The 13,942-nt window shown below is 46.0% G+C and overlaps 2 protein-coding genes across 2 annotated transcripts in view; both read right to left on the bottom strand.

Moving 5' to 3' along the window:
* AARS1 (alanyl-tRNA synthetase 1) overlaps positions 1 to 13,942 on the bottom strand; it is a 370,792-nt gene that overhangs the window by 265,219 nt on the left and 91,631 nt on the right. The gene's annotated exons all lie outside the window — the stretch shown is intronic.
* The window catches only part of COG4 (component of oligomeric golgi complex 4), a 40,067-nt gene that overhangs the window by 16,388 nt on the left and 9,737 nt on the right, over positions 1 to 13,942 (bottom strand). The window contains exons 5-12 of the mRNA XM_050775039.1: positions 13,061 to 13,254; positions 10,709 to 10,814; positions 10,329 to 10,383; positions 9,496 to 9,681; positions 5,475 to 5,608; positions 2,437 to 2,555; positions 1,713 to 1,879; positions 450 to 615 (exon numbers count right to left, since the gene is read on the bottom strand). Of these exons, the coding sequence (XP_050630996.1) occupies positions 450 to 615; positions 1,713 to 1,879; positions 2,437 to 2,555; positions 5,475 to 5,608; positions 9,496 to 9,681; positions 10,329 to 10,383; positions 10,709 to 10,814; positions 13,061 to 13,254 (1,127 nt within the window). The remainder of the gene's footprint in view (positions 1 to 449; positions 616 to 1,712; positions 1,880 to 2,436; positions 2,556 to 5,474; positions 5,609 to 9,495; positions 9,682 to 10,328; positions 10,384 to 10,708; positions 10,815 to 13,060; positions 13,255 to 13,942) is intronic.

Genomic DNA, 13,942 nt, shown 5'->3' with positions numbered 1-13,942 from the left:
TCCAGAGGAATTGAAAGCCTAAGACATGTGCTAGTAGAGCAGTGCTGGCAGGCCTGAAGGACTGGCGCCTGCCCATGCTGCGGGCCTCTCCTCAGAGAAGCAGTCTGGTGGCCTGGCACAGATGGTGCAGTTGGTTCTGTGGCAGATGCAAGCCAAGCTTGACAGTCAGTGGGCTCCTCAGCAGCTGGGCAGCACTCTGGGGAATGAATGCTAGGTGATAGCTGGGCAGCCCAGCCTCTGTTGTGGCTCAGGCTGTTCAGAATACATCCCTGAGTAAGAAATCATTTCAGAACCTTCTAGGAGGAACTTCTCTTAAAGGAGAAATTTTCCTTCTATATAGACACTGGAGGAGAGGTCTCTAGCTAGAGGCCAACTATACTGTGGCTTAGCAGTCATAGTGTAACCTCTCAAGATAAACCAACCCAGCTCGTGAGCTGTGGGGTACCTACCAGGAAGGACAGCTTCGCCTCGTCAGTACTCTCGATGCCTTTTGTGTCAAATTTGCCTTGCTGGAGGCTGCTGTGCATGATGTTCACGGCACTTGTCACCCCGCGCTGGATGTCCTGGAAGGTAGTGGCCGGGAAGCCCATCCGCAGCTTGTTACACAGAACATCCCTGGGGGACAGGATGGTATAGAGGGATTGACAGTGCTCAACTTGGCCACCAGGACAGAAAGACCCGTGTCCACCACCCTGATGCAGCAGCACAAGGTGCTCTTTTAGGGGGTATAACCAGTCCTTAAGACCACTGTAGGAGACCTGAGGAGCCAGGGTATGAAAGTAACCAGCACCCCTCAAGGACACTGATGTGACAAGAACATACAGAGGAGACTGGCCAATCTCCATTGCTTATGAGGCTTTTAGCCATCACCACTGCACTCCAACAAAGCTGTGCAGCTGGCCGGGCGCGGTGGCTCAAGCCTGTAATCCCAGCACTTTGGGAGGCCGAGACGGGCGGATCACGAGGTCAGGAGATCGGGACCATCCTGGCTAACATGGTGAAACCCCGTCTCTACTAAAAAATACAAAAAACTAGCCGGGCGAGGTGGCGGGCTCCTGTAGTCCCAGCTACTCGGGAGGCTGAGGCAGGAGAATGGCGTGAACCCGGGAGGCAGAGCTTGCAGTGAGCTGAGATCTGGCCACTGCACTCCAGCCTGGGTGACAGAGCAAGACTCCGTCTCAAAAAAAAAAAAAAAAAAAAAAAAAAGCTGTGCGGCTTAGTGAATGCAGTACCATGTAGGAGTTGAGAACAGGTTTTGAGTCACTCAGTTCTGGATTCTACCTCTTACTCCTAAGTGGTGGATCTTTGACGAGGATGCAATCTCCCTAAAGCCCAGTTTCCTCATCTATAAAACAGAGCTAATAGTACCTACCTCATAGGGTTGTTATTAGGACCTCAAAAGAGCAGGAGGTTAGCATGGTGCTGACAATGGTACCTAGTGGTGGTATTATTCATCTGAACTGCCTGTTCTCTCTCCTCCGTCTAAGGGCCCATAGCTCCTTCAGTCTAGTCCAGGGAACAGAAATTGGCCTATGAGATATATGGCTGATCAACAGCTTCCTGGAGCCAAGGATACTATCTTAGAGATAGGAGCTTATGTCCCGTATAGAACTTAACTAGAATCATGAGGACAAAGGGCAGAAACAAATGGGCCTCGGGAATCAACAGGAAGGGCCTTTCTGCCTAGAAAGGAGAAAGGGAGTCAACTGTACCTGAAGTCAGACTCCAGCTCTGTGGTGGCGAGGTTGATCATGGCACAGAGACAGTCAATGCTGGAGCTGGACAGAGCCCGTCCAATGCACTTCTTAACAATGTAGAAGACATCATCCACCATGCTGGATGTCAACTGGCCTTTCTCATAGGTGTCCAGAGCCACAGCCTACCCAAAAGGCAAAGTCAACACTGAGGGTCCCAGTTGTGCATGTCATCTTCTAGATGATTCTGGATGGCCCTAGCTCTGCTCCCTTTTCTGTACCTTGTCCATGTTTCTCCCAACATGGCGTGTTCTGGTCACGAACTCATGTGCATCCTCCTTGTCAAAATAGCTCACTTCCCTATTGATCACTAGGTGAACAAATTAAATATTTTGGGCCTTAGCTCTGCAGAGATCCATTACCTGGGGGGTGTAAGACATCTGCAGAGGCCCTACTTCCCTGAGGCTCCTTACCCACAAACCTTCAGGGAGGCAGGGAACAAGTGGGTTCCCTGGAGAGCTGAGCTGTTCTTTTGTAATTCTTGGGAAGGAGGTCCTAGCTGGGTATACAAAGAGCACGACTCCAAAGATGCTCTCTAACCATACAAAATGGTTCCACTCAATCTGCATGAAAGAGTATTCTCGAAGCGGGACCAAAAAATATGACATGCCTCATGCATTTCCTTTAGCCTGGCTTCTTGGACCGGAAACCCCATTTCCAAGAGATGAGTCCTATGTCCTACCTTATTGACAGTCTCCCTCATGAAGTACTCCTCCATGGTAACATATAAGCCAATTAGCTCCTGCATGGTACAGCTCAAAAGGCAGTTATTGAGGAGTTTGTCCAGACACTTCTGGTGCTCTAGGGGACAGCCAAGAAAGGAATACTCATTTTTTTTTCCCCAAGGGAAACAGAGCAACTTTTTTCATTTTTTCAGGTTTCTTTCTAGTCTTTCTTGCAAATATGTACATATTTTACATGGTTATAATCACGATACAGATAGCAATTTTGAATTCTGCTTTAAAAAAGTATATCATAAATATTTTCCATGTTTTCATCTACCTTATTTTTCATGACTATGTGGCATTTAATCAGGTGCATAATCCACATTTTAAAAACTACTCAACTTTTTTTTTTTTTTTTTTTTTGAGACGAAGTTTCGTTCTTGTTGCCTACGCTGGAGTGCAATGGCATGATCTCAGCTCACTGCAACCTCCACCTCCCAGGTTCAAGCAATTCTCCTGCCTCAGCCTCCCAAGTAGCTGGGATGATAGGCATGCACCACCACGCCTGGCTAATTTTGTATTTTTAGTAGAGATAGGATTTTTCCATGTTGAGGCTGGTCTCAAACTCCTGACCTCAGGTGATCTGCCCGCCTCGGCCTCCCAAAGTGCTGGGATTACAGGTGTGAGCCACCGTGCCCGGCCTTATTTTTAACTTTTATGTTGTTTCATGTGAAATTGAGAAAAAAAACCACTCTATTTTTAGACATCTGGTTATTTCCAAATGTTTTGCCATTACTGGAGATAACAGAATATCACAATAATTGGAGATTATAGTGAATACTTTTGTACGAAAAACTTTTTACTCCTTTTCCATTATTCCCTTAGGATTAATTAATAGGAGTCAAAAGATGTTAAGTTTCCATGGCAAAGACAAAAATACTGGTGTAGAGAATATTTCATTCTCTACACCAGTATTGTCCAACAGAATTTCTGTGATAATGAAAATATTTTGGTCAGGTGTGGTGGCTCACATTTGTAATCCCAGCACTTTGAGAGGTCAAGGTGGGAGGATCACTTGGGTCCAGGAGTTTTGAGACCAGCCTGGGTAATAGAGCAATACTCTGTCTCTACAAAAAATAAACAAACAACAAGAAAAGAGAAAACATTCCGTATCTGTTATCTGATATAGTAGCCATCGGTCATGTTAGTGATTGAGCACTTGAAATGTGATGAACGGGCCGGGCGCGGTGGCTCAAGCCTGTAATCCCAGCACTTTGGGAGGCCGAGACGGGCGGATCACGAGGTCAGGCGATCAAGACCATCCTGGCTAACACGGTGAAACCCCGTGTCTACCAAAATACAAAAAAATTAGCCGGGCATGGTGGCGGCGCCTGTAGTCCCAGCTACTCTGGAGGCTGAGGCAGGAGAATGGCGCAAACCCGGGAGGCGGAGCTTGCAGTGAGCCGAGATCTGGCCACTGCACTCCAGCCTGGGCGATAGAGCGAGACTCCGTCTCAAAAAAAAAAAAAAAAAAAAAGAAATGTGATGAACGTAACTTAGGAACTGAATATTTTTATTTGTTTTATTAAAATTCTTTTATTCCCCAGAATCCAGGTGAGAAGGATGGATTTAAAATTTTATTTAATTGTAATTAAATTTGAATTTGAATTTCAATTCATGAATGGCTACGTATTGGGCAGCACAGCTCTGAACAGTGATAGTCATCATTATTGCTTCTCGGTCTTTTGGCTAAGATCAAATGATAGTCATCATTGACATCAACAAGCGAACTCCAAATGAGCAAACAATTTCCTTTATACACTGATTCTGTAACGCCCCTGCCACGTATTATTGGCACAAGCTATGCGGAATGCCACAGATGCTGGGTAGGTCTCAAGTCCCCAGTCCAAAGAACCCTGCATATATTTGTCCAGCAGGATTTTTTTTTCCTTTAACTCTTGCTTTAGTAGCCAGCAGGAATTAAATGGTTATCTTAAAAACCTAGTGAGTCAATCTGTAAATGAAATTGGACTCCAGCATACCTTTACAAAATTTTTAAAAAGTGTTTATCTTTTATTATTTAATTGAAATTTTTAGAGATGGGGTTTCACTATGTTGACCAGGCTTGGTCTCAAACTCCTGGGCTCAAGCGATCCTTCCTCCTCGGCCTCCCAAAGTGTTGGGATTAGGCGTGAGCCACCATACCCAGCCAAAATTTTTCTTTTAATATAGTGACAAGGTCTTGTCATGTTGCCCAGGCTGGTCTTGAACTGAGCAAGCAATTCTCCTCCCCAGCCTCCCAAAGCGTTGGGATTACAGGTATGAGCCACTGCACCCAGCCCCGTTTCTTACCAATGTAAATTATTCCTTGAAAAATTGTGACTAGGGGAACTGGGAGACTGAAAGGGACAGGAGGATTCCTGTACATTATATACTCTTTTTTTTTTTTTTTTTTCCTGAGACAGAGTCTGGCTCTGTTGCCTGGGCTGGAGTGCAGTGGCGCGATCTCGGCTCTATGAAACCTTCAACCCCTGGAGTTCAAGCAATTCTCCTGTCTCAACCTCCCGAGTAGCTGGGACTACAGGTGCATGGCACCACGCTCAGCTAATTTTTTTATTTTTAGTAGAGATGGGGTTTCACCATATTGGTCAGGCTGGTCTCAAACTCTGACATCCACCCACCTTGGCCTCCCAAAGAGCTGGGATTACAGATGTGAGCCACCGCACCCGGCCTATGTACTTTGTTTTTTTTTTTAAAACAACAACAACAACAACAACAACAACAAAACACTTTACTGAAGTATAATTTCTATCTATACAATTTAAAACAGGGCATCAGTGTCTTCATCTGTAAAGTGATTAGATGGCCTCAAAGATCTAGTCCAATTCTAAAATCCAGTACATTTAGATTTCCTCCTGGGAGTCAATTTGTCTACAGACCACCAGGGGCTAATAAGTCCCAGTTGTTTCCTTAATAAGAGATCTGTGGCTTAACTATTAAGAAACACTGCCGATTATATCTCAACCCTCCCCAAAAATATGGGAAATATTTTTACCTTGCTTCACTTCTTCCGAGGCCATGGAGTCCCCCACCTCAAAATCAGAGCTAATCCTCTTCCTGAGGAAGCGTAAGTAGAGCTCGCTGCGGGCATTCATCAGGGTGACCTCAGTCAGGATGGGGTCCAGTTCTCTGAGACACATGGAGCAGAAGGAACAGGAGGACAGTGGATTCCCTTAGACACAAGAGCTACAGGGAAAACAGAGTCCTGAATTCCCCCTCCCCACTGGGCCCATAAGGAACAGCTCTGCCAGATGGCCCTCCTAGCTCGGCTGGCCCAATTAGATTCAGAGACAGGTGTCAACCACATTTTCCATTTACCTGTTTCACCTAAATCATTCACTCCCTAAAATTCTGCCAGACCTAAATAAAAGGTTGGGAGGTGTGTCTTCTTTTCTTTTATTTTCTTTCTTTCTTTTTTTTTTTTTTGAGATGGAGTCTCACTGTGTCGCCCAGGCTGGAGGGCAGTCGCGCAATCTCGGCTAACTGTGAGCTCCACCTCCTGGGTTCACACCATTTCTCCTGCCTCAGTCTCCTGAGTAGCTGGGACTACAGACTACATGCCTGGATAATTTTTTGTATTTTTATTAGAGATGGGGTTTCACCATATAAGGAAGGATGGTCTCAATCTCCTGACCTTGTGATCCACCCGCCTCAGCCTCCCAAAGTGCTGGAATTACAGGCATGAGCCACCGCGCCCAGCCTGTTTCCTTTTCTTTTCTTTTTCTTTCTTGAGACAGAGTCTCACTGTCGCCCAGGCTGGAGTGCAGTGGCGCAACCTTGGCTCACTGCAAGCTCCGCCTTCTAGGTTCTTGCCATTCTCCTGCCTCAGCCTTCTGAGTAGCTGGGAGTACAGGTGCCTGCCACCACGCCCGGCTAATTTTTTGTATTTTCAGCAGAGACAGGGTTTCACCGTGTTAGCCAGGATGGTCTCGATCTCCTGACCTCGTTATCCACCTGCCTCAGCCTCCTAAAGTGCTGGGATTACAGGTGTGAGCCACCGTGCCTGGCCTCTTTTTTTTTTTTTGAGATGGAGTCCTGCTCTGTTGCCCAGGCTGGAGTGCAGTGGTGCAATCTCGGCTCACTGCAACCTCCACCTCCTGGGTTCATGCCATTTCTCCTGCCTCAGCCTCCCGAGTAGCTGGAACTACAGGTGCCCACTACCATGCCCAGATAAATTTTTGTATTTTTACTAGAGACGGGGTTTCACTGTATAAGGGAGGATGGTCTCGATCTCCTGACCTCGTGATCCACCTGCCTCGGCCTCCCAAAGTGCTGGAATTACAGGCGTGAGCCACCGCGCCCGGCCTATTTTCTTTTCTTTCTTTTTTTTTTGAGACAGTCTCACTGTGTCGCCCAGGCTGGAGTGCAGTCGCGCAATCTCGGCTAACTGCGAGCTCCACCTCCTGGGTTCACGCCATTCTCCTGCCTCAGCCTCCCGAGTAGCTGAGACTACAGGCGCCTGCCACCATGCCCGGCTAATTTTTTGTATTTTTAGTACAGATGGGGTTTCACCATGTTAGCCAGGATGGTCTCGATCTCCTGACCTTGTGATCCACCCGCATCAGTCTCCCAAAGTGCTGGGATTACAGGCATGAGCCACCGTGCCCAGCCATTCGTCTTGCTCTGTTGCCCAGGCTGGAGTGCAGTGATGCAATCTCAGCTCACTGCAACCTCCACCTCTAGGTTCAAGTGAGTCTCATGCCTTAGACACATTAGTAGCTGGGATTAGAGGTATGTGCCACCCCACCTGGCTGATTTTTGTATCTTCAGTAGAGATGGGATTTTACCATGTTGGCTAGGCTGGTCTCAAACCCCTGGCCTCAAGTGATCCTCCTGCCTTGGCCTCTTAAAGTGCTGGGATTATAGGCATGAGCCACAATGCCTGGCCTCTTTTGTGGTTTGAATAAAGATTATCTATGACCAGGTGCAGTGGCTCACGCCTGTAATCCCAGCACTTTGGGAGGCCGAGGCGGGCAGATCACGAGGTCAGGAGATCAAGATCATCCTGGCTATCATGGTGAAACCCTGTCTCTACTAAAAATACAAAAAATTAACCAGGTGTGGTGGTGGGCACCTGTAGTCCCAGCTACTCAGGAGGCTGAGGCAGGAGAATGGTGTGAATCTGGGAGGTGGAGCTTGCAGTGAGCAGAGATTGTGCCACTGCACTCCAGCCTGGGCGACAGAGCAAGACTCTGTCTCAAAAAAAAAAAAAAAAGTAAAAGTTTGGATGGATTACAGTGGCTCATGCCTGTAAGTGCTTTGGGAGGCCGAGGCAGGGGGATCACTTGACATCTGGGGTTTAAGACCAGCCTGGGCAACATAGCAAGCCCTCATCTCTACCAAAAATTAAAAAATTGGCTGAGCATGGTGGCTCATGCCTGTAATCCCAGCACTTTGGGAGGCTGAGGTGGGTGGATCACCTGAGGTCAGGAGTTTGAGACCAGCCTGGCCAACATGGCAAAACCTCATCTCGGCCAGGCGCAGTGGCTCATGCCTGTAATCCCAGCACTTTGGGAGGCTGAGGCGGGCAGATCGCGAGGTCAGGAGATCGAGACCATCCTGGCTAACATGGTGAAACCCCGTCTCTACTAAAAACACACACAAAAAATTAGCTGGGCAAGGTGGTGGGCGCCTGTAGTCCCAGGTACATGGGAGGCTGAGGCAGGAGAATGGCGTGAACCCGGGAGGTGGAGCTTGCAGGGAGCCGAGATCGTGCCACTGCATTCTAGCCTGGGCAACAGAGTGAGACTCTTGTCTAAGACAAACAAAAAAACAAACAAACAAACAAAAAACTCATCTCTACTAAAAATACAAAAAAATTAACCAGGTGTGGTGGCACATACCTATAGTCCCAGCTACTTGGGAGGCTGAGGCAGGAGAATTGCTTGAACCTGGGAGGTGGAGGTTGTGGTGAGCCGAGACCACACCACGCCACTTCACTCCAGCCTGGGCAACAGAGCGAGACTGCCTCAAAAAAAAAAAAAAAAAAAAAAAAAAAAAAAAATTAGCTAGGAGTGGTGACTGTAATCCTAGCTAGTCAGGAGCTACTCGGGAGGCTGAGGCTGAGCTACTCGAGGCTCACCTGAGTCCACGAGTTGGTGGTCACAGTGAGCTGGGATTCTGTCGCTGTACCACTTCACTCCATTCACTCCAGCCTGGGAAACAGAGACCCTATTTCTAATTAAAAAAAAAAAAAAGTAAAAGTTTAAAATTTTAGGATAGTAGTCACCTTTGTGGGAAGGGAAGAGGAGAGTCACTCTGGGGGCTTCAAAAGTGTAGTCATGCTACATAAGAACATTTTGGTCAAAAATGAATTGCTGGGCTGGGCATGGTGGCTCAAGCCTGTAATCCCATCACTTTGGGAAGCCTCTGGGAGGTGAGAGAATCACTTGAGCCCAGGAGTTCTAGACCAGCCTAGGCAACATGGCAAAACCTCGTCTCTACAAAAAATACAAAAATTAGCCCAGTGTGGTGGTGTACACATATGGTCCCAGCTACTCAGAAGGCCGAGGTGGGAGGAATGCTTGAGCCTAGGAGGTCGAGGCTAAGTGAGCCATGATCATACCACTATACTGCACTCTGGCCTGGGCAACAAAGCAAGACCCTATCTCAAAAAAAAAAAAAAAACAACAAAAAAAACCCCCAAAACAACAAGAAAAAAAACTGTATTGGTATACACAAAAGCGTTCCCATAATATTATAATACTGTATTTTTACTGTACCTTTTCTATGTTTAGATATGTTTAGATACACAAGTACTTACCATTGTGTTCTAATTGCCTATGGTATTCAGTACAGTAATATGCCATACAGGTTTACAGCCTAGGAGCAATAAGCTGCATCATATAGCCTACGTGTGTAGTAGGCTAAGTACACTCTATGATGTTGACACAATGGAAGTCGCCTAGTGATGTATTTCTCAGAATGTACTCCAGTATTGTAACAGAGTCGTCTGAATTATATATACATGGTTACCAATTCAAACTCTTGTGGGCTGAAGAAAAGAGGATTTTTACCTTGGTTCGATTTTTTCTGTTGTAGAATTTCTCATCAAGTTGTTCTGAACATGCCGGAACTGCAACATACCACAGGAATGAGAATATTCTTCCCCACTCCCATATCTATTGGCCTCTTGCTGGTCACTCCAAACTTTTGGCACACAAGAATGTTTAGGTTTAGTTTGCTTACTGGGTTTACCTTCCCTTCAAGCCAGCAGTGGGCTTTCAAGATGACAGGCCAAAGATTTGTTTTTGGGTTGGATGCTAATACTACTCACTTCTATTACTGTGCTTAAAAGTCATGCTAATAGTGTTCCAATAGACTACTGTTTATAGTGTCCTAGTCTGGAGTTCTAGAAATACAATTGTATGAGGCCACTCCTATTTCTATGTTGTACTTTTACTTTCTCTGCTCAAAAGAAGGAAAAAATAAAGTTCTGAAAAAGCAAACGTTATCTTTAACATCTGAGGAATGAAGGGGAAATTGGAGACAATTACTTGGACACTTAACAGGACCTCAATAAACAGAATTGTCATTTTATCACCAGAGGGCACTGTTGCACATTTTATGATAGAGAACTGGTCTACTACTTCTGCTGTGTTCTTTTCAGGAAGCCCTTTTTATTTGTTTTGGTCTTGAACTGAGGCCATCCTCATCTCGACAACACCTCAAGTCCAAGGTAAGCTGGCAATGGGCAAGATGCAGGCCAGTTTGTGCTGAGCATTAATTTTTCTCCTGTCTGCACCTTTCTTCACTGTTCCCCCCCAAGTTATTCTACTCAGTGTTCCTGGCTAAAGCTGCTGCAAACCAAACCCCTTTGCTGAGCTTACCACCTTCTCCCCTGTCTCACCTGATCAGGGTATGTCTCCCTGGTAGTCCCTTTGTCTCCACAATGCGGGCAATCCCTAGAAGGGAGGAAGCAAGAAGGTTGTAGTATTCTTCCTACAAAATAAACTTTCACTCGCTTTTCAGTAATTTATTTTAGAGTTAAATTTATTCTTACGGAGTTTGGGGTTTGAGGGTTAGGCAGGATCAAAACACTGGAGAGACTCTAATCTTTGCTTATCAGGCACTGAATCTGGAAGTTATTTAATTCTCCACTCAATTAATACACAGTAAACTACATGATTAAATTAAAGTCATCAAACTAGAAGGGTGAGAAGAAAGGCTAGGATGCAGGTGTCATACAGAAATGTCTCCAGTCTCTCTAGAGTGGAGAAAGAGGCTCACCTTCAAACAGAAGAGTAAGTGTATCTGCAAAGATGACTGCAGCTCTCCGATCACTCATGTCTGTCCCCAGCACCATGAGCAGATTCTCCTCAGCTTTACTGGCCACCTAAAAAAGGAGAAGACCCACATACATTCCCCAGAAAGGCCAGCCTTACACCAGGTATGTCTCAATTTTCCAAAAAGGCCTCCCATCGGCTTTCTTTTTTTTCACATTTCCCTTGATGTTTAGAAGCCCAGGCAGCACAGAGGAAACTCCCTTGAGGGACAGTCTGAGCATCAGGCAGGACAAGGAATGTGAGCATGGTGTAGCTCCTCTTCCATTATTTTCTTCTCTTGGAAAATATGGACTGCCATTAGCCAAGGGAGAGAGTCCTCAGTTCCAACAATCTCAAAGTGTAACTTTCTATCATTTTTTAAAATAAGAGATAGGGTCTCGCTCTGTTGCCTAGGCTGGAGTACAAGGGAGCCACAGTCGTAGTTCACTGTGGCCTTGAACTCCTGGACTCAAGTGATCCTCTCACCTCAGCCTCCTGAGTAGCTGGAACTATAGGCAAGAGCCACCATACCCGGCTAATTTTTTAAAAATTTCTGTAGAGATGGGGTCCTGCTATGTTGCCCAGACTGGTCTCGAACTCCTGGCCTCAAGCAGTCCTCTTGCCTCAGCATCCCAAAGTGCTGGAATTATGTGAGCCATTATGCCTGGCATGCTATCATTAATAGTGCTTTCTCAAGCAGGACAAAACCTGGGTACTGCAGAAGGGACTTTTACTGGATTAAAGGTAGAAGCCATTTCTAGGTCCCAGGTGGCAAAGTATACTGATAAAAAAAGTACCATAGAGCAGGTTTTTTTGTTTTTTGTTTTTTTTTTTGAGATGTAATTTCGCTGGTCACCCAGGCTGGAGTGCAATGGCACAATCTCAGCTCACTGCAGCCTCTGCCTCCCGGATTCAAGCGATTCTCCTGTCTCAGCTTCCCGAGTAGCTGGGATTACAGGCACCTGCCACCACGTCTGGATAATTTTTGTATTTTTTTTAGTAGACACGGGGTTTCATCATGTTGGCCAGGCTGGTCCTGAACTCCTGATCTCAGGTAATCCATCCGCCTCAGCCTCCCAAAGTGCTGGGATTATAGGCGTGAGTCACTGCGCCCGGCCTGTATTTTGTTTTTCATTAATTTTTTAGAATGAGTAAAATGCATACTTAAACATTCCAAAGGAACAAAGGAATATTCAGGGAAAAGTGGTTCTTCTTCTAACCTGTGTCTCTTAATTTCCCAATTTTCTTCAGAAGTGACCATTGTTAACCCTTCCAAAAGAAATCCTACGCTTATACAAATATATCTTGATTGCTGACTCCCTCATTTTAAACAGGAATGACAACATATTGTTTTATACCCTGTTTAACAAACCACGTTAGAGAATAAAATATGTCAGCGCTTAGCGAACGGCATCATTTTTCTTAACGGCATCATTTTTCTTAACGACATCATAATGGTCTGACAGAGAATTTTTTTGTGGGAGGGGAATGACACACATAGACATATAGCTAAAAAAACAGCTGGGTGGGGTGGTAGTCCCAGGACTTTGGGAGGCTGAGATGGGAGGACTGCTTGAGGCCACGAGTTTGAGACCAGCCTGGGTAACACAGTGAGACCGTTTCTCCAAAAAAAAAAAAAAATTAGCAACGTATGGTGGCATGTGCCTGTAGTCTCCACTGCTTGGGAGGCTGAGGCAGGATTGCTTGAGTTTTAAAAGAGTGATTCAGGCCGGGCGCGGTGGCTCACACCTATAATCCCAGCACTTTGGAATGCTGAGGCGGGTGGATCACCTGAGGTTGGGAGTTTGAGACCAGCATGACCAACATGGGGTAACCCAGTCTGTACTAAAAATACAAAATAAGCTGGACGTGGTGGCGTATGTCTATAATCCCAGCTACTTGGGAGACTGAGGCAGGAGAATTGCTTGAACCAGGAGGCGGAGGTTGCAGTGAGCTGAGATCATGCAATTGCACTCCAGCCTGAGCAACAAGAGTGAAACTCCATCTCAAAAAAAAAAAAAAAAGAATGATTCAACTTGTCAGAGAACTTGCATTTTAATTTCATATGCTTTCATCTGGTCTGTTGGAAATGAATATGCATTGGCAGATGTCTTGGCCATGCCTGGTACACAGTAGGCTGGCAACAGGTGTGTTGAATGAACACACGCATCCAGTCCTGCCCGGCTACACAGCAAGGGCAGTAAGGGGAGTCATATCCAGAAGAGAGAAAGTATCCATAGAAAGTGGATCCATCCAGTGCCCCAATCTGCAGGCAGAGAGCCACACAATTATCCTGCCAAGCAATCAGGGTCCATACCTGCTTGCAAAGGTATTCTGAGAACTTTCTTAATCCCTCCTCATGCAGACCCAGCAGTGGGAATATCTTGAAGAAGCGCTCCACCTGGGGCAGATCACCTTCCTTGGTGGCAATGGCAAACTTCTCTGCCACAATGGCTTTGAGACGTTGCTCAGCTTCCTGCAGCAATTTCAGGTTGGCATCAATCATGCTCCCTGCTCAACAGGGAGAAAATGAAAATTCAAGTAAAGAATGGTACTGTGTCAGGTCCATGTCACTTTGTGTAATACTATTCATCCAGCAAATACGTATTAAGTACTTACTATGTGCAAGGTGCTGTGCTAGTAATATATATGACTACATGATGAATCAGCCCTGATCCTACCATCACAGAAGTTAGGATCAAGTAGAAGAGATCAAGTTTGTGCACAAATAATAATAGTGAAATACAGTACATGATGTGTCATAAGAAAGGTGCCAAAGGATGGGCACTGTGGCTCACGCCTGTAATCCCAGCAGTTTGGGAGGCCAAGATGGGTGAATCACAAGGTCAAGAGATTGAGACCATCCTGGCCAACATGGTGAAACCCCATCTCTACTAAAAATACAAAAATTAGCCGGGCGTGGTGGCGTGCGCCTGTAGTCCCAGTTACTCGGGAGGCTGAGGCAGAAGAATCCCTTTAACCTGGGAGGCAGAGGTTACAGTGAGCCAAGATCATGCCAGTCTGGCAACAGAGTGAGATTCCGTCTCAAAAAAAAGAAAGGTGTCAAAAAGTCACATTTCTGGTTAAAGTAATGAGAAAAGGCTTCCTAGAGAAGGTGACATCCCACCTCTCGAAGATGGGCAGGATTCTGACACCTGCACAGGAGGAACAAACATTCCACGCAAAGGGAATGAAATAT

Source organism: Macaca thibetana, chromosome 20, assembly GCF_024542745.1.
Source record: "Macaca thibetana thibetana isolate TM-01 chromosome 20, ASM2454274v1, whole genome shotgun sequence".
Taxonomy (NCBI): Eukaryota; Metazoa; Chordata; class Mammalia; order Primates; family Cercopithecidae; genus Macaca; species Macaca thibetana.
The sequence above is the reverse complement of the archived record's forward strand: the minus strand, read 5'-3'. Positions and strand labels throughout refer to the sequence as shown.